The following is a 23,229-nucleotide window of genomic DNA, read 5'->3' as shown; positions in this document are numbered from 1 at the left end:
ATCCAGAACGAGGATTCTCGGGCCATTCCCAGTATCCGGCCCTACTTCCAGTGTATCGATTTTCCCATTGGAATCTCGCGAGTCAACAAACCCCCCTTCCCTCATTTGGATATATAAAGACTGCCGATGCGGTCTTGGAGTCTATATGGTTGCTGAAGAAGAAATCTTTCTCGAGAAACAATTGTTTTCCATGCTGTGAATAAGTTAGCACGGACATGGGAATTGAAGCGCACAGCACTTGCAAGGAGGATGGCCATGACTTCATTTTCGAGGCCCCTGTCATCGTGTGAATAGGCTCGGTGGAATATAGCTTCGTTTGGCGCGTTCATTGTTTCTGTGAATCCATTAACCGGCATATTTATAACACAACGCTCGAGTCTCCCGGGGGGGATGTTGACTGGTTGAATCGCTGTGATATAAGTAGGAATGCGGAGTGTTGCACATACGGAGGTATTCCCGTTTTATTTCAGCAGTCAAGCAGGGGAAGGAGGTTCGATCGAAGCTTGATCTGCATGGTATGCCATATATAGTATTCTGTGTTCTTCTAGTTATGTTTCCTACAACCAGTATCAATGACCCGTGACGCCTAGCCATGTCACAGATATGGATTCCATCTTCTTGTCCAACAAGGATGTGAGTAATACCATCTCAGCTATAGTCACTCCCCGTGTGTGACAATCCAATGATATCCCGCATACTACAGTAGAGTCAATGCCGCACTCAGTTGCGCATTGATCCTACTACCCTTCAAATTCCATTGGGACTCCTAGCATGGAGTCTCTTGCCAGAGAAAAATTTGACAAAAATAACCCAAGGAAGCTAGCAAAGTATATGTTTTTATGGCTGTCTTTCCTCTTATTTTGGGGGCTACTGTGCCTTAATATAATCTCGCGAATATCATTCCAAGGTCACTTGTGCAATTAAATTCAGATACACGATATAAATAGTTTATAGCATCCACTCCAATGTTTTATATTCGTAGATATATGATCATAAATAGGGAAATCTACGTATGTAGTACTCAATAGATGTATCGGAAGCTGTTGGAAAGCGTTAGTATTTTTTTAAAGGAAGTAAAGACAACAAAGAAGACGTACTTCAGGTTTTCTCGGTCCGTCAAATCCAAAAACGCAGTTGCGTCCAGGTCTCTTCCCTCGAGACCACCCTCCATTTGGGACTGAATACGATCACGCTTCTGATTTTCCCAGCGGAGCAGCAGACCAAGAATGCTAATCAACACGGCCTCAATCAAGTGCGAGACAATCATGGACCAAATGCCGAGCGGGTAGGTAGGTCTGTAGTTTGAGTTAGTTCTCTAACCTTGAAAATAAGCAGAACTATCCCAGTGAGAAAAAAACGCACGATTGTTCGGTTTTGTAAAAGAACGGTCCAGCAATGTTTCCAGTGCAGTACCCCAGGAAGAGCACAGCGTTGGTGACCACTTTCTTAGTATGACCTATTCCACATTAGCATTGGTTTCTATTATATTTTAAATTGAGCATCAAGCAAAGATAGATGTCACCTACCAGCGGTGTTGGCCATTTGCATACTCAAAACGAGTACAAATGCAGCATTGTATGGGCCTGTCAGGTAATAGCAAATCAAGCGACCCACACTGTGTTCGATGGGAACAAAGCGAAGGCCAAAGGAGCCAGCAAGGTTAGGAAGCAGGAAGATGAGGACGAAAATGCATCGTCGATTTTGGAAGCGGTCGTTGAGGTAGACGCATGTCAAAATCGAGACAGCAATGATAAAGCCGTACGGAATCTATGGTTCATATCGTGTTAGATGGATACGATATGGCTATCAAATTAATCTCACCTGCATAAGAGTGGTCACCAATGTTGAGAACCCGAATCCTTTGATAATGATGGTGCCGAAGTTTGAGATACCACCGTTGGGAATATTGCCTATGTAGATGTTAGTTACGAGAACGGACTTTAACATGACACTGGTCACATACAAACCATGCCAAGGACGAAGAAGATGTAGAGCTTGTAGTCCATGAAAGCCTCTAAGATCTGATAAGGCTTGAGATGTTTGTTCTCGACACCAGTCTGGTTTTCCCGTAGACGCTCAACAGCCATGCGACGCTCTCTTTTGGTAAGACCTTTTGCTGTAACGGGTGAATCTGGAAGGAAGATAAACATGACAATACCCCAGGCAGAACATAGGGCACCACTAAACAAGGTTGGTCAGATGGAAAGTTTCAATGGGGGCGAGAGGAAAATAAACATACATCACGATAAACTCGTATTTCCAAGACGGGAGTGCACCTTTAAGATGACCAATTCCATAGCCCAATAACCCACCCAATGCAATGCCGAGGCCATTCGCCGTATACCACAGTCCGAGACGCACTGGCTGTTCACGACGGGTATACCACATGCTCGTGATGAGCATGAAAGCTGGGTCAGCGCAGGCTTCGGCGGCACCACCAAGGGCCCGAAGAACAGCGAGGGTCTCGAAGCTATTACAGGCAGCTTGGATCATGAGGAAGACACCCCTTCACGAGGAATGTTAGTATCTGGTTGCATTATCTTCGATATCAGTTCAACAAACCACATAAAAATATTGGCACCCAGATATTTCCCTAAAACGGGCATTAGATGAATATCTTGTAAAATTGTCAGGCTCGCAATAGGAGAATCATACCAATTGGAAGACGTTGCATCAAAAAGTTGGTAGGGAATGCCCATGCCAGGAAACCAAAATAGAAGATACTGCTCAGCCAGCTGTACCGGGTTCCATGTAGATCGAGATCTTCCTGAATTCCAAAAATAGCAGCATAGCTCAGCGTTGTCTATTTCCAAAATGGACGCTATTAGCACCGCTTTTCGGTCAAAAAGGAGTAAATATCCAAATGGTTCTCAATTAAAGAGACTGACTGACCTTATCAATGTAGAAAAACGCATAGCAAACTGCCAAGTAGGGCAGGATCATCAAGTCAATCTTCCACAATAGCTTCCTGGCTTCCACAGGATCGACATCTTCGTGGAGCTCGTCCGGGTCATCGAACAGCGCCATAGCCGTGTCGCCGTCGGCATTTTTGGCAGACTTAAATTTGGAGTGTTCTTGGTTGCTTTCTGCATGGCTGATAGTGGGAACTTCGGCGATATTGGCCTTTGAGTCGACATTTTCTGGGGGAGCATGGTTAGCCATAGTGGAGTTAATTATTTATAATAGGAGAATGGAGAGTAAAGATATATAAAATTGGGCTAGAAGGAATATATATATATATATAAAACGTAGGAGCAATGCTGGCATGACGAGAAATGCGCAAAATGATAATAACAACCTCGGGGCGACCCCGAGTCTCCTCCCTTGATTCAAAACAACTCCAGAAAGTCCTCAAAGAGCAGCCATCTCGTACTTCCCCGCGAATTTCAGAGCTTACCTGCCTCAAGGGGAATCGCTAAAGGATCATCTGCGGGGAAGACCCCAGAATGGGGCCCCCACGCGGAGCCGACAGGTCGTATCGCTAGTTGATGCGGTCAAGACGTGGGGAAGGTTGGTCTTGGCTGACGAGTAGAGCAGAGTCAGATACAAAGTATAGTTCAATTCGGTTTATTGCGCTAGTCCATCTTAACAGGTCTGGCTGAATGCCAAAGTTTGTCCAGCACAAAGGCTACTGTTTTGGTCGGTGGAAGTCCGAGGAATCGGGGATTATGCCGCTTGGCTGGTCACTTGTTGAAGTTACTATTTACCCCGACCCATCTCTAGGCGATATACAGGTTCCTACACCATTTTTCCCATACTAAAGTGGCGTAGGTTTAACCGAAGTTAGTCTTCAAACCTCGGTTTCTAAGGTGAAGTTTGAAAGGGGGAAAGCAATGTGCCGAAACATATAGTGAACGACGAAAGGAGAGGAAGAGGGGAAATTTTGTTTATAAGGCACTCATGGATGAATGACAGCAATAGCTTCACCTGAGTCAAATATTCCATACAGTAATTGGGAAAGACAACACGCTCTTTTATAATAATATCAAGAACCTTGGAGGTCCTCTTCGGTATTTATAACGCCAAGGTCCACTTAAGCCGCTAGGTAAGCTATGATTACCGAGGTAGTGTGAACCTTGTTTTAGTATATACTGAATGACATTAAATGTTATCTATTTAATTATAAATACTGATGTTGCGAGAGTAAACTATAATTGGAACAGGTGCCAACGTGTAGGTACTTTCTGCTTATATACCGCTGTCTCGCATTCTTTTGTAGTCTGTATCGATCCAAGACAGAGACCGGAACTGATACCCGGACAGGATATAGATGCTGACTAGAGCTTATCCTTCATGTGGTCTTTGGTCATATCCGGCAAATTTGCGTGCGGAGATCTTCTGCTCGAACATATGATCCAGCTGCTCAAAGGTCCTGCCTTTGGTCTCTGGTAAAGAGAAGTAAGTCCAGACACAAGAGATGATTGAGAATCCCCCAAATATGAAGCCTGTCTTGCCCCGGAGATTACCTTCATCGGGGTTTATCATGTAAGGCAAGGTAATCGTTATAATCAAAGCCCAGACATTTTGCATGAAAAAGCCAATGCTGACTCCGTATGACCGCAACCGAGTAGAAGACATCTCTCCACAGATCACGTATCCAAGAGGTCCAAGGGTGAGGCCATAGAAGAAGTTCCAGACGATAATCAGTACACACTGCCCTATAGCAATGGAGGAGTTGTAGCCTGGTATAACGTCAAGAATACCAATGATGAAGAGAATGGCAGTGAGAACGAGCATGCCAGGGAACAGAGCTCTGCGACCGATGGTGTTGATGACCCACCAGGAGCAGATGTTTCCGAGCACACCGACTGCAGTCACACCGACGCCCATGTCGAAGGATGAAGAAGTAGGGATGCCAGCGACTATAGTTGGAAAGCTTCATTAGTAAACATAAATACCTTGTCAACTTGGGAAAACTTACGTTGGAAGAAGTAGGTTGAGTAGCTGAGCACAAAGTTGACACCACTGAAAGAGTTGATAGCCCAAACAGAAATGATAATCAGCGTTCGACGAAGGTCAGTTCCTCGGAAACAATCCAAATAGCTAGCGGAAGATGCTGATTCCTCTTCTACGCGAATTGTCTCTTGGATCTCAATGAGCCAGCTATCAATGCTTCTGCCAGTCTGGAATCGTTCGAGAGATTCCTTGGCCTCAGTATTCCTGCCCCTTTGGACGTACCAATATGGAGATTCGGGGCAGAACCACACGCCAGCGAGAAGAATTGCTGGGAATATCCACTGGAAAGCAAAGGGGATTCTGTACGCAAAGTCATCTGATCGCCCACCGAAAGCCTTGATGAGACAGTTCCCGAGGAGCTGGCCGACCACAACAAAGAGATTGACCATGCCAATGGTGATTCCGCGAAGCACGACAGGGCAAATTTCAGAACAGTACGCACAAGCGGTGACGAGGAACATGCCAAGTGAGATTCCGTTGATCAATTTCCCAGCAAGTAGCACCCCTTGAGTGAATGCAAAGAACTGTAAGAAGATGGAGCCACTGGAGATGACACATGCGATGGTCAAAGTCATCCTTCGACCTACGTAAGGCGAGATCGTACCACATAGTAGACTTCCACCCATTCCACCAACTGTGGTGATCATGTTGAAAGCAGCTTGCCATTCCGCCGGAAGGATAGTCGTGCCATCAGACTGGGTATAGCCAAACACGGCGCGGAACTCGGGAGCGGCAAGAAGGCCTCCGCTGATCTGCATATCGTAACCCCAGAGGACGGCAGAAAAGCAGAAGAACAGGCTGTATAGCATGGCATTTCTGTAACTGGTAAGAGCCATCTTAAGGCTCATAACAGATCCGGAGACTTCGCTAGGGTGCTCAGACTTGTTTATATCGGTGAGATTCATTGAAGCCGGAGTAGCCTCCAGATGGGCAGTTTCAACAGGTTTGTCTCGATCAAGACCCATAATGAAATGTCCCAAAAAAAGAAAGAAAAATAAAAAATAAAAATAACCACAGATGGACAAGAATGTCCAATGGAGATTTGAAAAGAGAATCGATCAAAATAGTCCAAAAAGGTCTCCTGCTGTTAGGTGCAGGCTTCTCATGCCATGTGCCTACTCCCTCCGCATTCTTCTGGCCCGACTTCGGGGTACTGATTTTCGGTCCCGGGTCATGCTAACAACCTGCCCAGGTGGGGAGGTTGGCTGACAAGTTAGCAGACGAGCTCGCTCGCAAAAGGGGTAAAGTCTAAAGATACAAACTTGGAGAACAGACACTAACGGTCTTCCTGATTCCCCGTCTAGATCCACATATCCACGTGATCTGATGGGATTGGACATGTTCATATTTTGTGGGTAACTGAAATCGTCTAAATGTGCTAAATCTTCAACGGCGCCGATTGACGCGGTTTTATTGGCTAGAAAAGATCAATTCTCTCCGCAAAATCAACCCCACAAAGCATCGGCTCCGATAGATTCGCGATAAAAGGCCGAGTCCATAAAATTGTCAGATAATCTCAGTTGCGGTGCTTCCTAGGCCCCGACCTCATTTAGTTCAGTGTTATAGTATAAAGGACGCAGAGTAGCAAATCTATCGCCACCTCCCTAGGTGACCTGAAAGTCAGAATTTATTCCTTCCAATTTCCCATTTCACCACTATAGTCTATGAGCTCTCCCCGGGCCAAAGAGGCGGCCACTGGTAGTTGCAGGGTTGGTTGCCTATTCAAATTGAGATACCTAAAACAAGTACCGTATACTGTCATGGTAGACACATGGCCATGCTCGATTTCGTAGGTTTGATCCTAGAGAGCGTGTCGGCTGTTGCATATTATTGCTGATACCACAAATTCTCTTGTTAGACTCGAAACGGCGATGTTGACTCTAGTGGGCGACTTCTGTCATCCAAAGCTGACAACGCAGCTTCGTCATATTCAATTTCTAGAGCTAGGGCCTCACCTGGAGCAGATTTACAGCGATGGATGACGATTCATGGATCCCCCGTTTCTCTTGGTGTTGAAAAGGCATTGAATGATCATGAAAGGTGACGAGTTCTTCGAAAGCAAAGGTGCAGACTTTTCTCCTACCCAGGAGGGAGAACAACATCTCCCAGCTACACGCTTCACCTTGTCTCACACCGTGTCCCATGTCAACACAAAGTCTCCATTGGCGTGGCGTGGCAGGTACCTCACAATTTTGGCTATCTCATGGCTCGGTTGTTATAGCTCCAGGATGGGATAGCTTGCGTATATGGCACTATTCATGGTATATTTTGTGCAGATATAAAACAAAACCACGGAAATACGCATATAAATATCCACGGCTATAGATAAAGGTCAGTAAGCAAGATTAGCCTAAAGCGCCGAGTCTTGGTCGAGTTCACCGTGATATATAGGATGAAATCTGAGATTATACATCATTGCTCTACTACATTTCAGTCTGATCTGATATTTGCAGACGAAGTCCTAAAATACTTCAAGTATAATAAAGTATTCCATGAGTCCAGAAGAGCAATGGTCCGAAGAATAAGCTCCTAGCCATAGGTTTGATAGCAAAAGCATACAAAATCTCTAAGAATTAATGCCCTTGATATTATCCAGTTACTCGACCACCAATTGTTCCAAGTCACGTTCCGTCTCACCTTCCATTTCTAGCTCCCCCGTAGCCTCAACTATCCCCATCTTTCTGTTCATACATTCATCATATCCATGCCTTCGCTTCTGCATTGGCATTATCAATATGATGTCTCCTCCCACAGACCTTGGCCTAGATGGAACTACCTCGGTCCTTAGAGAACGACACCCCGAAGATCCAGAAAAGGAAGCCTCCAGCAAACAGCCTGTCTGTTTCGAGGATAAATATCCTGAAACAAAATCAAACCCCGTCGATGAGCTAGAGTTACACCCCGCAATGACCACGGAGATGATCAACATATTCCGACAGAAGGGAACCGACTATCAGTCTTGGATCAATTCCCCAGAAGACACAAACTGCCAAAGACCATGTATCGTTTCACCATCCACACTACAAATGCACCATCTGATACATCCCTCCAATGACAGGCATCGATGGGACGCATATTGCAACGAGTGGGTGGGTGCACCCGAAGAAATTGGCGATCCTCGTCCACTCAATCTGCCCACTGGACTGGGTTACCACCAGCTATTTATTCGCAAACTCGGAGTCGAGAAAGATGGTTCCCTGGGTTGGAACAAATACCACGGACGTGTGGCACACACTGCTATCTTTGCTGATAACAATGTCAGACTTGATGGACCTCAATGGTCGGAAATCGCTCAGGCTCACTACCAAGTTTTCTTTGATATACATTCTCTGAAATATGTCTTTCGTATGACGGTCGTCAACGAGGAGACACATACTTTTGTGGATAAGGTGCTTTATCCGAAATATGAGCTTGAGCTTGCTGGAGATAGTGAAGTGAGGGCATGGTTGTATGATACTGAGGAGTATCGGGAAATTATGGGGACGTCCTTGGGGAAAGCCGTCGGTGCCCTGGTTTTGGGTGCTTTCCCTAGGGGTACACATCGCATTATCCAAATTCTTACTTGGCAGTATGATGGAGACTTGCAGATGAGGTTTGATATCTCACGGCTTCCTATGGGTCAACACTAATCGGGCTGGCCTTCGAGGTTTCTCTGTTCGTGTGTTGCTTTTTTCGGTGAATATATCAAGTCTCGGCAGTTCTGTATAGACTTTCATGTATCCTCTACTCTCGGAGTTTGTATTCTCGCATTGGCGCCAGTATGATATATATTCCAAGCGTTTTAAGCTTCTAAGCCCTAAAAGTCCACTCATAGTACCCCAGTGTAATGCTTTCCATGAGTAAAGGTTCCGGAGTCACTACCATGTGAAATATGTACTTCTAACGAATGGGAGTGAGGAGTAATCGACATTATGAAGCAGAAAAAAAAACCAGTCAATTTTTGATTAAGTTTTAAACCACACAGTGCGCTTTTGATAAAAAGAACATTCTACGCAAAGATACTTTACGGTTAGTCAATTTTTTGAGGGGCATTAGCAAGACCATATGTTGCTGAACATGTGTTTATCGCCGGTTGAAGTTCAGGAAGCGAGACTGTATCAAACCCAATTAGTATAAAAATCACCAATATCGCCCAAAAACAGAGAATATATCCACTTACCGCCAGGAACAAGATGATTAGGTTAGACACAATAAACGCAGCGAAGATACCCAGATCTCGCCACCTATTATCAAACGACATATTGAAAGTCGCATAGAACTGTTCTCCAATCTTGTACGCACAGTACTTGCAAGCCTGCGCCGCATCATCGACAATGTATCCCTTACCACCGCGATCAAAGAACGGCTTCATGTACTCGCCACAGGTGAGATTGTCTGGGGCATTGAAAAGATTCAACTCCGACTCTGCGCAAACCACATCCCGACCCTGCAGCTCCGTCACGACCATTCCGCCGATAAGACGAGTGAATGGATCAAGATCATATAGCCATGCACGCCAGAAGCCTGGCATTTGTGGCTTGGGGATTGCTACACCGCAGAATAGAGAGAAGATAATCACTATCGGTGGGTTGAGCTGAGACGCGATGAAGCTGTTCGGAGTCAAAGCGGAGATCATCTGGCCCAGAGTCACGGAGAAGATTTCTGTGATGAGGATTATGAGGAATTGGTAGCCGGCTCGACTGGACTCGGTTTGGAATCCTGGGATGTAGTACAATGGGAGGAAGAAGCAGACGGCGCACAGGAGACTGTAGGGCATTTCGGCAAGGACCAGTGACAGTGCAAAGGCGAACTGGCTGTAGGTCTTTGATGCTGATTCACGGTAGAAGATTAGACGTGACATATCGTACCGCGGTTGGACCATCTGGAGAATGATAGCTGGGAGGACGGTGACGTTGAAAATAACGAAAATGCGGTATTGCAGTGAGGATCGAGAGTCATCGAGGTTCAAGAATACAAGACCCGTGATGATGGAAATTACAACATGTGTGTAAAGCCTGGTGAAGCCATAGTTTTTTGAGCGCCAGAATGATAGATGTGTTCGTCGACCGACCACCTTGATCTGGTGCCAGAGAGGCGAAGCGTACTCTCTATCCACCTTATTCTCGTCGTGATTATCCCGAACGGCTTGAGCACGATTTTCTTTGATCCGGATGATTTCCTCTTTGACTTTATCCAGTTCAGGAGAAGTGCGCCAAATATCACCCCAGTCACGGTCTCCAATCCGACGTGTTTGGCCAGCGCCAATGGCATCAAGCATCCACTCAGCTGGATTAGCATCCTCAGGGCAGTCGGCTCCATTTCGACGGAAGTAATCCAGCAAAATCTCGGAGTCATGGCCAATATCGCCGTGGTAGATGCATTCACCTCCTCTTTGGAGTAGGAGCAGACGATCGAAGCTTTCGAAGAGCGCAGAGTTCGGTTGATGGATAGTACAGAGGATAGCCTGGCCTGCTGCTGCTAGCTTGCGAAGGAAACGAACAATGTTCCAGGCAGATTGGCCGTCCAGACCAGAGGTAGGCTCATCCAAGAATAGAAGTAGTTCAGGCTTCGCCGCCAGTTCAACGCCAATGGTGACTCGCTTTCTTTCTTCGACCGAGAGACCAGTTTCAGGTGTACCGATAATTGCATCTGCCAGATTCTCCAGTTCCAAGAGGGTGAGGATCTCTTCCACATAGGCGTACTTTTCCGATTGGGGTGTCTCGAATGGCTGGCGCAGATCTGCAGAGAAGCGTAGCGCTTCGCGGACTGTCTGCATGTCTTCGTGAACATCGAGCTGCTCTGCATAAGATGTACCTCTTTGGAACGAGGTGCCCGGAGGCTTGCCATCCACGAAAATATCGCCGGTGACCACACCAATGTTCTTTCTAGCCGCCAAAACGTCCAGCAGCGTTGTCTTTCCTGCGCCGGATGCTCCCATAAGTGCCGTCAACTTTCCTGGCTCAACATAACCGTAAACAGAGTTCAGAAGACGTCGGGTGCCGGAGGGCACAGGCACTTCGTAAGAGACATCCTCCCAGGTGAACACGGACTTGGAGGTAATATTGAGGTTGGAGCCTTCATCAGACTCAACAACTTTCGCCTGTCTGTTTGATTTCTTCCGCATCAAAGCCTCATTTAGCTCTTTCCGCTCGGCGTTTTCTTTCTGGTAGAAAGTGATGGTTTTACCACCTGCGCCGAATTGAAGTGTTTCTCCAAAATACAAGTTCGAACAGAGGAAACCAATAATCAGAGCAATCATGATGCCAAAGTTTCGCCAAAGATCGCCATTGAGATAGTTGAAGGATTGGGCAAGGTAGTTGGATCCCGGAATGATTGCTGACCCAGGCTCGCCTCCCGCCAGAGTACAAGCCTGGTGCGCAATGTCGCCATAACCAGGTCCAGTTGGAACGAGTGAGTCTGTCGTACATGTGAGAGTAAGGTGTCTAAACTCGTTGACCATCAATGCAGCAAATCCAAGACCGAAGGGGTTAATAAAGTAAATCCATCGCAGCCACACCTGAGCGCCAGACCACTGAATAAGATATCCAGAAGTCAAAACGAAGAATGTGATAATGACGGATGCGAACTTGATAGCATAATCGAAATCAGGGCATAGGCATCCGACAGTCCGGAAAAACACGGTCATGGTCACATAGCCCTCGAGGATAATCAAGACAAATATAAAGAATGCCCCAGCATCAAGAGCCAGTCCACACATGAAGTACACGATGATGCTGAATACGAGAATTCTTGCAATGGCGAACGCAGTGTCCACGATGATCTGCGCAATGAAAAGTGCGCTAGGTCTGTAGAATGTGAACGAGCGGTGCTTGTTGACAATTGCGCGGCCCATCATTGTGGCTGCAAGTTCTGAGAATGCTTGGAAGCCATTGAACAACAGACTGATGAACAGAAGACCTCCTCGAGTAAAAGCACCGGCACTGGTCTTGGGTTGGTTCAGCCATACAGTACCCAAAATGATAGCAATACCAACAGAGGTAACCCAAGAGACGGTCAAAGCAAACTTGTCTTGCCATTTGAGAAGGAACTGGCGTTGCATCAAAGCCCAGGTTTGCAAGTGGAAAGGAATCGAGTATACAGATGAGTCAGAGGTAAACTTGCGCTTTGCCTCTTTGTTGGCGATCTCGAAGTCATCGTATATTTTCTTTTCCTTCTGGATCTGTTCACGGTACGATTTCATTTCTTGATCTAGCGTTTCACTGAAGGCAGATTTGTCGAACGCTTCGACTAATGCTTGTGGTGTGGATGGCACATCGTCGGCACTTCTTCCATCTTTGAACTCCCTTTCGAAAGGATCAGTGCATCCTGTCAAGTAGTCGGGAGTGGTCTGGCGAGGCTTTTCGCGGAAGCCGAGGCCTTCGAAATAAGATCTTGCTTCGGATGCAGGACCGAAGAATACTTGGCGGCCATTGTCGATCACAAGGACCTTGTCGAACTGTTTGTAGATGTTCTCAGACGCCTGGTAGAGTGACACGAAGGTTGTTGTTTTGTATATGTTGGTCATAATCCGTAGCGACTTGGCGAAATCGAGGGCAGTTGAGGCATCCAGTCCGCGAGTGCTGTTATCCCAAGCCAATACAGTCGCAGAGGTGATCATCATTTCCGCAATGGACACGCGACGCCGCTCACCTGTTCTAATTAGTTCCAATTCCCATAGAGCTGCGTATTTGAAATAGTCCACTTACCTCCAGAGACACCACGAATAAACTGGTTTCCAATCACAGTGTTGGCAGTGTGCTCGATGTTGAACATTTTCAGAAGTAAGTTGGTCACTTTCTCTTTGAACTCGGCTTTCGAGACACCGAATGGGCGTTTTCCAGGTGTCTTCGTATCGAGGGCGAATCCAAGGGTTTGTTTCACAGTCAAGGTGGGCTGGTGAATATCATCCTCTTGATTGTACACGGCCTCTCCGCGGAATCTTTTGGAGAAAGAATCGGAGTCAAAGGGGCCATAGAGGACCTCTCCATCTACCCCGGTGTATCCAAACCGTTGGTTCGCGATAACTTTGAGGAAAGACGTACAGCCTGATCCAGGACGCCCAAGGACCAAGACCATCTCACCGGGGCGTGTGAGACCCCGGAAACCTTCCAAGATGTTGTACTCTTGTCCTGTCTTTCTCCAACCGAAGAGGTCAATAAGTGTTCCCGGTAAATTGAGGAAATCGATGATTGCATCTGGGAATGTTTTGATATATGTCTTCACGCCACCCATTCCACGAACTGTGAGGTTGTCCCAAATCACACCTACGGACACGGTCAGTACTTGTTTTTTTTCCCCTCAAGTTGAGTGTCTACCCACCAATATGCTTGTCTTTGATTCCAGCCTCTTCGGAGGCGGCACGATCGCCACGGAGAGTCGTCTCCAGATCCCATGAATCATCCGACGCAGTAGAGCCCTCAGCTTTCTCGATATCTTTAGAGGTGACTCCCATCTTAGATACTCGTGATTCTTGTCGGGATAGTCTCTGGGCTTGGTGCGAGATACTGGAGAATTGTTTGCTCAACTCGGAGAAGTCCTTCTCGGCGGTCGTAACATCGACACCCGTCTGGAACGAGGTATCAGCCGGCGTGTTGGCGATGCGAATTTCTTCCAGCTGGCGTCCATAGCTGTTTGAATCCAGAGTATCTGCATCTGATTTACTGCTGGTTTCCGCCATGACCAGCTTGTGGTCCGACTCGACGTTGGATGTCATTGAAGATCTTAAGTTATTAAGGTGTGCCGAGGGCCGATCCCTATAAACTCTCCGCCACGTCCACGGGTACTCCCCGAGAGCGTGTTGTATTGAATTACTTCCTGCAGAAAGGGAAAGAACAGAATAAACGTGGAATAGAAACGTCTGCAACCCCTGAAACAAATCGTTTACAGAAGAAGAAAAAAAAGAAGCTAGAAGATAGCGAAGAAGCTAAGCCCGAACAATCCTTGGCTTAAGTCGGGTAGTATCTCAACGCCTCCCTAGGCTCCACCAAGCCCCGGAACTAATTTTTTTTTTTTTAGGCATAAAGAAAATAGCGGTGTTCAAGATTAGGCTTCGGAAGAAAATTACATCCAAGCGAAATGCCCCTAAACCCAAACAAATGTGGGGTCAAGCCTCCAAAGACGGCATATTCCGCGGTGGAGTGACCAGATTTGAAGATGCCAAGCAGACGGGCTCCTAAACGGGATTAAACGCAAAATTCCAGTCAACATGACTCGTGACGACTCGTAATCACCCTGCAGTTATGATTATAAATTCAATCACATCTTGCAGAAGATCTTGTTCTAGAGCAAATGGAACCGAGCGTTTATCGATCTGGGGTTATGGAGAAGAGCCAATTAGTGCCCTCCACTTTACAGGGTGTAGCAAGGCAGCATGTCAAACATTAATAGGTTCTAGATATCTTGACTGGTACATCGATGTTGAGGGAGCTGGCATTCAATATCGCGAGTACGATTCATTTATAGGGGACATGAAGCATCCTAATATTGTCCTATGTTATAGTTTCAATGAACATGTACCCTTTATGGTATCTAGACAACCATCTAAAATTTAAGTAATCCATACATGTAGGCAACTTCATAACTAACCCTGAAATATCTTCACAAATTCAGAAATAACCGGCAAATTGCAAATTATTTCTAGACCCGTTACGGTGTTACCTTAGGGCTCATCTGGTTAGCCCCGGGATATCTTCGGGCGAACCTACATATCAGTACTCCGTACGGAGTATACTACGGAGAGACAGAACGGGCAATATTTCGAAAATATGACACATCTAACCTTGGAAGCAGTTTCAAACCCACTTGATATATTCATGGGCGAAATACAACCCATATCTTCATTGGGTACCATTCCACGTGCACGGGATGCGCCACCTTGCATATTCGAAGGTTCTGGACCAATCAATGCTGTTAATATATCCGCAAAATTATCCGCAAATATATCGCTCTATGTACTGGATTTGAAGTCGGGCCAATGAGTTGCCGCTTTATAGAGGTCGCATTCTCGGAGTACTTCACAGAATACCCAGCCTTGGGAATAATGTTGCAGTCAAGTAGCCTGGATGTTCATCTTACGGCCTAACAGAAAGGAAATGAAGAGCCAAATCACGTGGTAAGTGGATCACATATTATCAATCTGTGGATTCCATGGACGATGCTAGTGCTAGTAAATAAAAGTTTATTTAATATTGACAATCATAACCATCAAATGCTAAACGTTGAACGACGCACCTTTCCATATCACAACCATAGATGGTTGGATGGCAGCGGGCTTGTTGCAATGGCTCGAAGAGCAGCACTAGACTCGGGATAAATAATACGCGACGGGAGGCACAAGTGACCCGCTGTGTGAGCCCTGCAGTGAAGGGGAAGAAGTCCTATGCAATATAGCGTACAGGACTTTCTATGGGTTCAGATACGTTCAGGCTTGATAGAAATTACGAGCAATGGGTCATAACCTCCATATGATTCGTGCCTTGATGACTCACTCATTCCGTCAAGGTCTCGACAGTCACACTAACATCGTTAAAAAAAAGACCAACTAAAATAATCCCATTTTCACCGAAACTGTCGTCCATTAATGGCAGCTGTGTTGTCCCTTTCCGTCGACCTTTCCCAATTGATTCACTTGCTCCCAAGCTGACAATCCGACACAGATCGCAATCCGCCACACCATTCGGCGACTGAGTCCCTCACGCCAGACACCCCAGATCAGGGTCAGAATAGAAATTGCCAGAAAAGTATTTCGCAGTTTCTCGATGCCAGCAGTGGCAACCGAACCCGCAAAGAGGAAGTCTAGGACGGTCTAGAAACTTAGCATATGCATTCGAGCCTAGTAATGTGGAAACGACATACTGGAAGCCAACAACATGATGATGAGAGCAACGCCGATCCTTCTGGTAGGTAGTTGACGACTACTTGAAAGAGTCTTTGTAGAGGGGACCCGTCATGGTCTGGGTTAGACTTGAACGAAGCTTTCTCTGAGGGTTTGTTTGAGGAGCAGTCGCTGCATGACATGTTGGATATGTGTTATATGAACAATGGTGCAAGTAAAATGAAATCAACTTTTGATAATGCAGTATGGGTTTAGGGCCACAGGTCTATAGATATATCACTGCGGGATTTTCGCGTTGTCCGAGAAGGCTCCGCAGCCCCTGGCTTTGCCGCATCAACATTCCATATGCAAACAAGCCAAACACACCACGAACGCTTAAAACTCGCGTGTCACTTGTGAGTCTCTCTTTTTTACGGGGGGCTTTTCTATTATCTGACAACAGTCCACAAGCGCAAAGAGTGGAAGTTGCAAGGCGGTCTTCAGTACGGAGTACCCCGCAATGCGGCTCCGTCAACCTCCAATAATAGCCCAAGGCGTTAGTTTGGGGGGCCACTTTCAGGTCCTGAACAGTGTGGCGGATCTGGAAAGCGGTATCTGCCTCGTCTATAAAAGATAACCAGGTCAGTCAACGTTCTTCAACACACCTATCCTTACCGACATCCACATCCGCACAATATCATGCTTTGGCCGGCGGGCCCCATCATCATTTATTTCCTAACATCAGTTCTGCCTATGTAAGTAAGACAACCTTTATGGTACAACTTCCAAGACAAAAATGGCTCCACTCAAGGTTGTACTGGATGGCGCATCTCCCGCCAGCCGGAACAATGTACCCTCAGGTTTATCGTCTCGTCGACTGGGCCAAACCGAGAAAGCGTATCTAAAGAGGTGACCGAGACATCTAATGAGATCAACCAACTTTTCAAAGAGTTGTCCCCCAAAATGGAGACAGGCGAAATAATTCCCGGCCCAGCGGCGGCTTCTTTCTCTTCCACCTCACTACAAACACGATGTGAAAGACCGACGGATAAGTCGGGCAAGCCTCTACCTGCAGTCTATCGTGCGACCTGGTCGCTCAACGCGCTCTTCCAGGACTTCGCCAAGCTAAACGAAGTTGTCGGAAAGCTGCTTACTTACTCCAACGTCGAGCTGGAGATCCAGTCCCTCAACTGGTGTCTTACCGAGGCGTCGCAAATGGCCCTAAATTCTGAATCCCGTAAGGAGGAAATGCGCAATGCCGTCCAGAAAGCAAATGACTACGCGAGGGTAGTTGGACAAGAAGTCCATGCGATGCAAATCAGGGGGTCAGGGAGCAGATTACACTGTGGAGTGAAATATCGACTAAATTAATCACATTCGATGAACCAGATGCAGTTCCAGCAAATGCAGCAACAAGGGGTGACCCAGTCAAACGCTGGTCCGCCATCTAACCTGGATGTGTCTACTTACAACTGGAACTCGTATTTACGTGCTTCGACGGCACTCGAGTTGAGTCCGCAGGTAATTCAGTGCACAAGCTCTGTGCAAGTTGAATTTGAGGCCGTAGAGGGTTGAGAGGCGTTATCTTGGATGGTTGGGATAATCTCGAACTGAATTTGCTGTCCTAATTCTTAATTTCTGTTTCCATAGCTTCATATTAGCTACAAGTTAATTGAGAATAAAAAGAAAAGAAAAGAACAGAAAAGAAAAGAAAACACTGAAAGCAATCAAGTGTCGTTATGCCTGAGACGTTCGCGGACATGCAAGTATAGATCATCAATACTACTTAGACACCTAACCTGTCACGCCCAAAGCTCAAGCTGATGCTCTGTTTTACCCAGCGATCAAAAAGCGGCAAGGGAAGAGCACTAAAGCGAAGAGGGAAAGCTATCTCAGCCTGAAATCCGGCGCATATGCAACAATGCCCAAGCCCGGGTCAATCTGGGACGCCCACCGGAATCACTTGATAATAGTACTCCGGACCTCGAGGTGTGCATGGTACAGCCTCACTTGATACATTTACTTGCATAGAGATAGGTCACAATTTCGATTCGTGATTCGTGAGTTACACCGATTATACCGATAAACATACAATGTCCCGGGTATGAGGGGGGCTGGATGAACTCCACTCCGAGGTACCCAGGGCCACCGACCAAGACAAAGCGCAAAGTGTCTATGCCAAGATCTGCTTAATCTGTGCCTCGAGTTTCTTCATATCACCACCAACAACGCGGTTGACCTCCTTGCCATCCTTGAACACCACAAAGGTGGGCATAGCGTTGACGCTCAATTCCCGGGCGACACTCTGCAGCTTGTCCACATCCACCTGGAGGAAACGAACATTTTCGTACTGCTCGCTGAGCTTGCCGACAACGGGGGCGACGGCCTTGCAGGGTCCACACCAGGTTGCGAAGAAGTCAACGACGACGGGGCCGGAGGAGATGAGGGCTTTGAAGATGACTTGGCTGTTTGGCAGATATTAGAATCAAACATATTGAGCGCAGAATCAATAATGACTTACTTGTCGATCTCGGTGACCTTTCCGTGAGACATAGTGGCTGCTGGGCTCGAGTTGCGTGACTTAAAGAAGAGACGGATAGCTTATGAGGGGTTAGTTTTTGGTCGGTTTGTTTAGGCTGGATGTAGGCCAAAGGTTTTGTTGCGGGCAGATATTGGAGGATGTATATAGTGCGTGGCATTACTTACCAATGTATATCGCAGCAAGAATTAGAACGGTCTTGAGCTCCATCTTCAGTTGTCGTTCCTCAGGTCTTTGGTGGAGCGTCGTGTTATCTGGCGTGACACGTGATCTGGAACTATGCCCTATCTAGAGGTACGCGATCACGACATTTGAGAAGGGATGAGGTCTCAATTAAGTCTCAGCTAAAGGTGTCTTACTCTGATCAAGTTAGATCTGGGCGTCGGGGCTTCGGTGAGTTTAATGCGACTGCAGCCACTAAAATTATCCGCCATCAATCGACAAATAGTGTGATGCGCTTGCTTTCCCACGTGCGTTATTGACAAATCTAGAAGCAAAGCTATATATTTTGAACATTTCCTTCAATCTTAATTATCAGAAAATCATGTTATGTGTACTACGTAGTGGACAAAGATAAGCAGGGTAATGAATATCAAAAAAAAGAGCGGGTCTGGGTCAGCATACCAGGTTATCTTGATTGTAGGTTTCAGCAGGTGATGCATCCCTATGATACCCCTCGCAGGGTGTGTCATAAAGAACTCTTCTTTTTTATTTAGGAAATTTCAGTCGCATGATTTAGTACTCCGTTCTTGGTTATAAGGCCTTCGGGTTTATGATGGCTCCGAAGCGGGATGAATCGCTGTATGGAAGGTAAATTCTTAAAATACGATGCTTAATATGTGGGACCTACAATGATTTTCTTGCAAGACAACCCTAATTATCGTTAATCGTATTAAGCGCAGATGATCCTTGACCTCTTGACCAACCACATTGAAAGCAACACACTTAGAAGCAATGGAATCTCATAATATCTTTATTAAACTACTATTACAGCAAGGCGTATGCATATATTCAAGCACAACGCGATGCTACATAGTGCAAACCTGCCTCTTGACGTAATTTGGACCTGAAATATATGCCTCCTAGCGCGAGGTTCTTGAGCTTGGGAATGTTTTCGGCCAGTGAATTCTCCGATTCCCTACAATGCATTTATTGCAATTGTCATAATCTATGCCATTTCTGCTTTTTTCCCAGCGGTATTTTAGGGCTGGGAACTACCAAGCCTTCCACTAGAGGTAGATCATGTCTCACATTCTTTCTGACAAGGTGTACGTATGATATGTTTCGGCTTCGGAATGTAGCGTCCAGGAGCTCCACCTCAATGTTCCATATATACTCCGCCTGATGGTCCATACCTCCATCCTCAATAGCCATGAACTGAACTCAGCAAGCAATATTGTCTTTTTTTTTTTTTTTTTACTCCAAATCCGCCCGGCATGAATTTGCAAGATACAACCCCCAAAATAGAGCCTGAGCCCAGCTCTAACGACACGCTCACCAATTCCACTACCCAACACATCAGTGCAAAGGATGCCCCGAGCACAACCGGATCCATGCTACGGCTCTCGTTATGGGTCTCATTTTCCGCATGGATCTCGAATTTCGACAATGGCTACGCCGGCACGGTCCTGGTCATGCCTTCTTACAAACACGCATTTGGGAGCTGCGAGCAAGTCCTAGACCCGAACACGTATGCCCAGATTCAACATTGCTCGTTAACGCCACTACAACAATCCATCATCAGTCTCAACTTCCTGTTCATTGCTATTGGAGGCGGGATAGCGGGGGTCACCGGTCGATACATCGGACGCAGGGGGTCAATCCAGGTTGGCTGTACATTGGCTATCATTGGTGCCGCTGGAATGCTTGGCACCAGTGGCAGCTTCTTGCGCTACATGGTGTGCCGATCGATCAGTGCTGTGGGAATTGGACAGCTGATGACAGCCAGTGTGACATATGGCTCCGAGTGCATCGTCGCCAACAAGCGCGGGTTATCTTTAGGGTTGTATAATATTGGACTCGCTGGTGGGAATGTTGGTGCTTTCGCCGTGTGTGCAGGTTCTGCTCGTCTGGAGCCAACGAACGATTGGCAGTGGAAAACACCAATTCTGTGTCAAATACCTCTGGGGGTTATTCTAGGTGCTGGTATTCTGATGCTCCCTGAATCTCCACGTTGGCTCATGGGACATGGCCGAGAGGAAGAGGCGCGGAAATCATTCGGCGCGCTATACAACCAAAGTCCATATTCGCCGGAAATCACTGCACAGATTGATGATATCAGAACCAACATTGAGAGCGAACGTGCGACCCGCAAAGCTGTCTCGTTCTTCGATATTTACCGCAGCAAGCATATTGGTCGCACCTCCACCTCTGCCATGATCATGGTTGGACTCGCTATTACTGGTATCCAATTTGTACAACCGTACGCTACTCTGTTCCTCAAAGGAGTTGGCGTCAGCGATCCATACCTAATCAATGTCATCATTGGGTTATGCATCCTAGGAGGATCAATATTTGGCCCGTTCATTGTGGAATATGGCGGAAGGAGAGCTGCGATGCTTTGGGGTTATGCTATCATGGGTGCCTGCATGCTCACTCTTTCCTCTGTGAGCACCGCTCTCGAGAATGATGCAAGAGCAGAAATCGTGACGGTCGTTCTTCTGTGCTTGTGGGCTTTTGTCTTTGGTGGGACTATTGCTGCGAGTGCTAACCTATCTTCTGTGGAGATGCATAGTGTCTCACTTCGCACTTTCGGACAAGCCAACACAACGGTGTTTTATGGTATCTTTGCTTTTGGTGCAACATTTTGGACGCCCTATATGTTGGATGCCAATCACGGGAACATGGGTGCCAGTGTGGGCTATTTCTACGCAGGCGTCACTGCCGTAATCTGGATTTTAACCTTTTTGTTCATGCCAGAGACTGCTGGAATTACACTGGAGCAGATTGATGAAGGCTTTAACTCAGGCGTCAAGGCGTGGAAAACATCACTACCGAAAAATCAAGCCATTGCTTTATCTCAACAACGGAGCGTGGCAGGTGGAAAGGTTGAAGCTTAATGAATGGCACCGACCCAGGCTCAATTAGCCGTGAATGTCATATTGGTATAATATTTAAGATACAGTATATAATGAAAGACTACCAGGTATCATCAGGGACATACAGTGTATTAAAACTCGCAACAGAAAGCTCAAATGTACAGAGAATAATGTAGATTAGCCAATGCAGAGAAGCCATCCATCATACGTATGCCTTGAGCCACAATTATAAGCTAATATATGACAGACATACTCCAGGTGATGTTGTCACAGCACGCGTCTCAACTTGCTTTTTGTAGTTTCATTGATCCCTTGTGGAAGATGGCTGTATAGATCATTCACGTGACCCCCTGGCCCTAAGAAATATACGCACCCCCGATATATGCCAGTTGTAAGAAACACTAATGGATTGAATGCTACCAATATGAAATGAGCATAATCTGATTTAATGAGTCTGCGGACCAGTGTCAAAATATGCCGTAGCTCATGGTGATTGGAACATAGAGAAAATGGCAGCAAATTTCGCTAATTGCGCGCTGATAGATTTTTAGCTAAAATTATATCAATTAAAGGGCTCTTTGCTTCTAAGACTTATGACAAGGTCTTTTTTGGTGGTCAAAAACGGAAATGACATTGTATTGATGGCGGTTGAATATTTTAAAATGAGACTATTAAACTTCACTTACGCCGACATAAGCGTTATGCTATGTTGACTATACTCGGTCACCACTGCCTCGTTTGTGCTCTTTCCACATGCAAACGACGCCTTTAAATTCTCTTCTCTTCATCCTCTTCTTCCATTCTTTCTTTCCTCTTAAAATCACCGCAGACACTGCTTCAGCCAGAAAAACATACACTTTTGATCTGAACCATCCACAGTAAGTTGATGACATTTCCTTTGGAGAACTGCGATGAGTTGCTAACAATATCTTCTTTAAAGTCACAAATTTCAGACATTTCACTTATTCTTACCATTACTCGAGCTCCTTCATCGGCTATTATGTCGTTCTTTTCCGACTCCCCTGATGGCGGCCGGCGTAATGCCGAGCCTAAAATCCGTTCCGCCCCGCCGCACACTCAGGCTACCAATTTGCCCAAGGAGGCTCCTGCAACCCTTCTAGACATCTCAAAGCTCAAGCCAGAGTCTAGCCTTACGGTATGGGGCAATGAGATCCTTCATGTCTTGCGGCCCTTCAAGCTCGATGCACTCGTGAGCACTGATATTCCGAGGCCCAAGCCAGGAGATCTCAACTACAAGCGATGGAAATACTGGACTCTTGTTGTTGCTACCTGGTTGTTTAACCAAATCGAGGTCGCACTTCAACTCAATGTCAAAGCACATTCAAACGAGCTCACCTACGCCGACGAGATCTTCAGCACAATCAAACTGTTGAGCCTGCACAATCAGTCCAAGTTCGTTGCGAGCGAGTTAAAGAGATGGGAGGGAATGAATCGCAAGAACTTCGCTACCCCTACAGATTTCACCATGGCGTACCAGAACCAGTTTAACCGCCTGAAGACAGAGAACCTCGCTCCCGATTGCGAAGTTGCGCTTCTTCGACTTCTGCAAGAGCTTCGTGGAGAAGTCTTGAAGATCCCGTTTATTGAGGAAGAGGTGAAGAATTTGGAACGACCCGTGGACTACCAGCTTTTCGTCTACTATTGCAAGCTCTTGGTAAACGAATGCCGCAAGCCCAGCATCTCACCCGCCGAAGGGGATACCATGGAAACTGGTGGAAGTGCGACGGGCCAAAGCCAGAGCAGTGGACGAGATATCTCCTACCGCGGCTGGAGACAGAGCACTAGGGACACGGCCCAGCATGGGAGTAGGTGTGTTGCTTTTTGAACTTAACGGACCTTGGAATTGATAAGGTCATGGAGATAGGCGCCTGCACTTGAGGATT

General features: G+C 46.5%; 9 protein-coding genes across 9 annotated transcripts; 4 read left to right on the top strand and 5 right to left on the bottom strand.

The window, feature by feature from the left end:
- Positions 1 to 1,021: 1,021 nt before the first annotated feature.
- N7487_000794 (putative MFS allantoate transporter) lies at positions 1,022 to 3,162 on the bottom strand (the record flags this gene model as incomplete). Its single annotated transcript, XM_056868542.1, has 10 exons — positions 1,022 to 1,040; positions 1,098 to 1,295; positions 1,363 to 1,456; positions 1,527 to 1,767; positions 1,822 to 1,910; positions 1,964 to 2,181; positions 2,240 to 2,506; positions 2,563 to 2,593; positions 2,656 to 2,803; positions 2,893 to 3,162. The coding sequence occupies 10 exons, from the start codon at positions 3,160 to 3,162 to the stop codon at positions 1,022 to 1,024; spliced, it is 1,575 nt and encodes a 524-aa protein (XP_056733326.1).
- Positions 3,163 to 4,284: 1,122 nt separating this feature from the next.
- On the bottom strand, positions 4,285 to 5,921 carry N7487_000793 (sugar porter family MFS transporter; the record flags this gene model as incomplete). Its single annotated transcript, XM_056868541.1, has 2 exons — positions 4,285 to 4,862; positions 4,922 to 5,921. 2 exons carry the CDS (start codon positions 5,919 to 5,921, stop codon positions 4,285 to 4,287), a joined length of 1,578 nt encoding a protein of 525 aa, XP_056733325.1.
- Positions 5,922 to 7,691: 1,770 nt separating this feature from the next.
- N7487_000792 (uncharacterized protein) lies at positions 7,692 to 8,585 on the top strand (the record flags this gene model as incomplete). Its single annotated transcript, XM_056868540.1, has 1 exon — positions 7,692 to 8,585. The coding sequence occupies one exon, from the start codon at positions 7,692 to 7,694 to the stop codon at positions 8,583 to 8,585; it is 894 nt and encodes a 297-aa protein (XP_056733324.1).
- A 433-nt stretch (positions 8,586 to 9,018) lies between these two features.
- On the bottom strand, positions 9,019 to 13,655 carry N7487_000791 (putative ABC transporter; the record flags this gene model as incomplete). Its single annotated transcript, XM_056868539.1, has 4 exons — positions 13,255 to 13,655; positions 12,642 to 13,199; positions 9,116 to 12,585; positions 9,019 to 9,048 (listed from the first exon to the last, which is right to left on the bottom strand). The coding sequence occupies exons 1-4, from the start codon at positions 13,646 to 13,648 to the stop codon at positions 9,019 to 9,021; spliced, it is 4,452 nt and encodes a 1,483-aa protein (XP_056733323.1). The 5' UTR covers positions 13,649 to 13,655.
- A 1,856-nt stretch (positions 13,656 to 15,511) lies between these two features.
- On the bottom strand, positions 15,512 to 15,951 carry N7487_000790 (uncharacterized protein; the record flags this gene model as incomplete). Its single annotated transcript, XM_056868538.1, has 2 exons — positions 15,512 to 15,739; positions 15,790 to 15,951. 2 exons carry the CDS (start codon positions 15,949 to 15,951, stop codon positions 15,512 to 15,514), a joined length of 390 nt encoding a protein of 129 aa, XP_056733322.1.
- A 760-nt stretch (positions 15,952 to 16,711) lies between these two features.
- On the top strand, positions 16,712 to 17,323 carry N7487_000789 (SIMPL domain-containing protein; the record flags this gene model as incomplete). Its single annotated transcript, XM_056868537.1, has 2 exons — positions 16,712 to 17,035; positions 17,138 to 17,323. 2 exons carry the CDS (start codon positions 16,712 to 16,714, stop codon positions 17,321 to 17,323), a joined length of 510 nt encoding a protein of 169 aa, XP_056733321.1.
- A 598-nt stretch (positions 17,324 to 17,921) lies between these two features.
- N7487_000788 (thioredoxin family protein) lies at positions 17,922 to 18,497 on the bottom strand (the record flags this gene model as incomplete). The annotated part of the gene is made up of 3 exons (XM_056868536.1): positions 17,922 to 18,213; positions 18,270 to 18,348; positions 18,455 to 18,497. 3 exons carry the CDS (start codon positions 18,495 to 18,497, stop codon positions 17,922 to 17,924), a joined length of 414 nt encoding a protein of 137 aa, XP_056733320.1.
- Positions 18,498 to 19,723: 1,226 nt separating this feature from the next.
- N7487_000787 (uncharacterized protein) lies at positions 19,724 to 21,346 on the top strand (the record flags this gene model as incomplete). Its single annotated transcript, XM_056868535.1, has 1 exon — positions 19,724 to 21,346. The coding sequence occupies one exon, from the start codon at positions 19,724 to 19,726 to the stop codon at positions 21,344 to 21,346; it is 1,623 nt and encodes a 540-aa protein (XP_056733319.1).
- Positions 21,347 to 22,325: 979 nt separating this feature from the next.
- Positions 22,326 to 23,171, top strand: N7487_000786 (uncharacterized protein; the record flags this gene model as incomplete). Its single annotated transcript, XM_056868534.1, has 1 exon — positions 22,326 to 23,171. One exon carries the CDS (start codon positions 22,326 to 22,328, stop codon positions 23,169 to 23,171), a length of 846 nt encoding a protein of 281 aa, XP_056733318.1.
- Positions 23,172 to 23,229: the final 58 nt, after the last annotated feature.

Source organism: Penicillium crustosum (genome assembly GCF_028827405.1).
Source record: "Penicillium crustosum strain IBT 35664 chromosome Unknown utg000001l_segment0_segment0, whole genome shotgun sequence".
Lineage (NCBI taxonomy): Eukaryota > Fungi > Ascomycota > Eurotiomycetes > Eurotiales > Aspergillaceae > Penicillium > Penicillium crustosum.
Note: the sequence above shows the minus strand (reverse complement) of the source record. Positions and strands in the feature narration are given on the sequence as shown.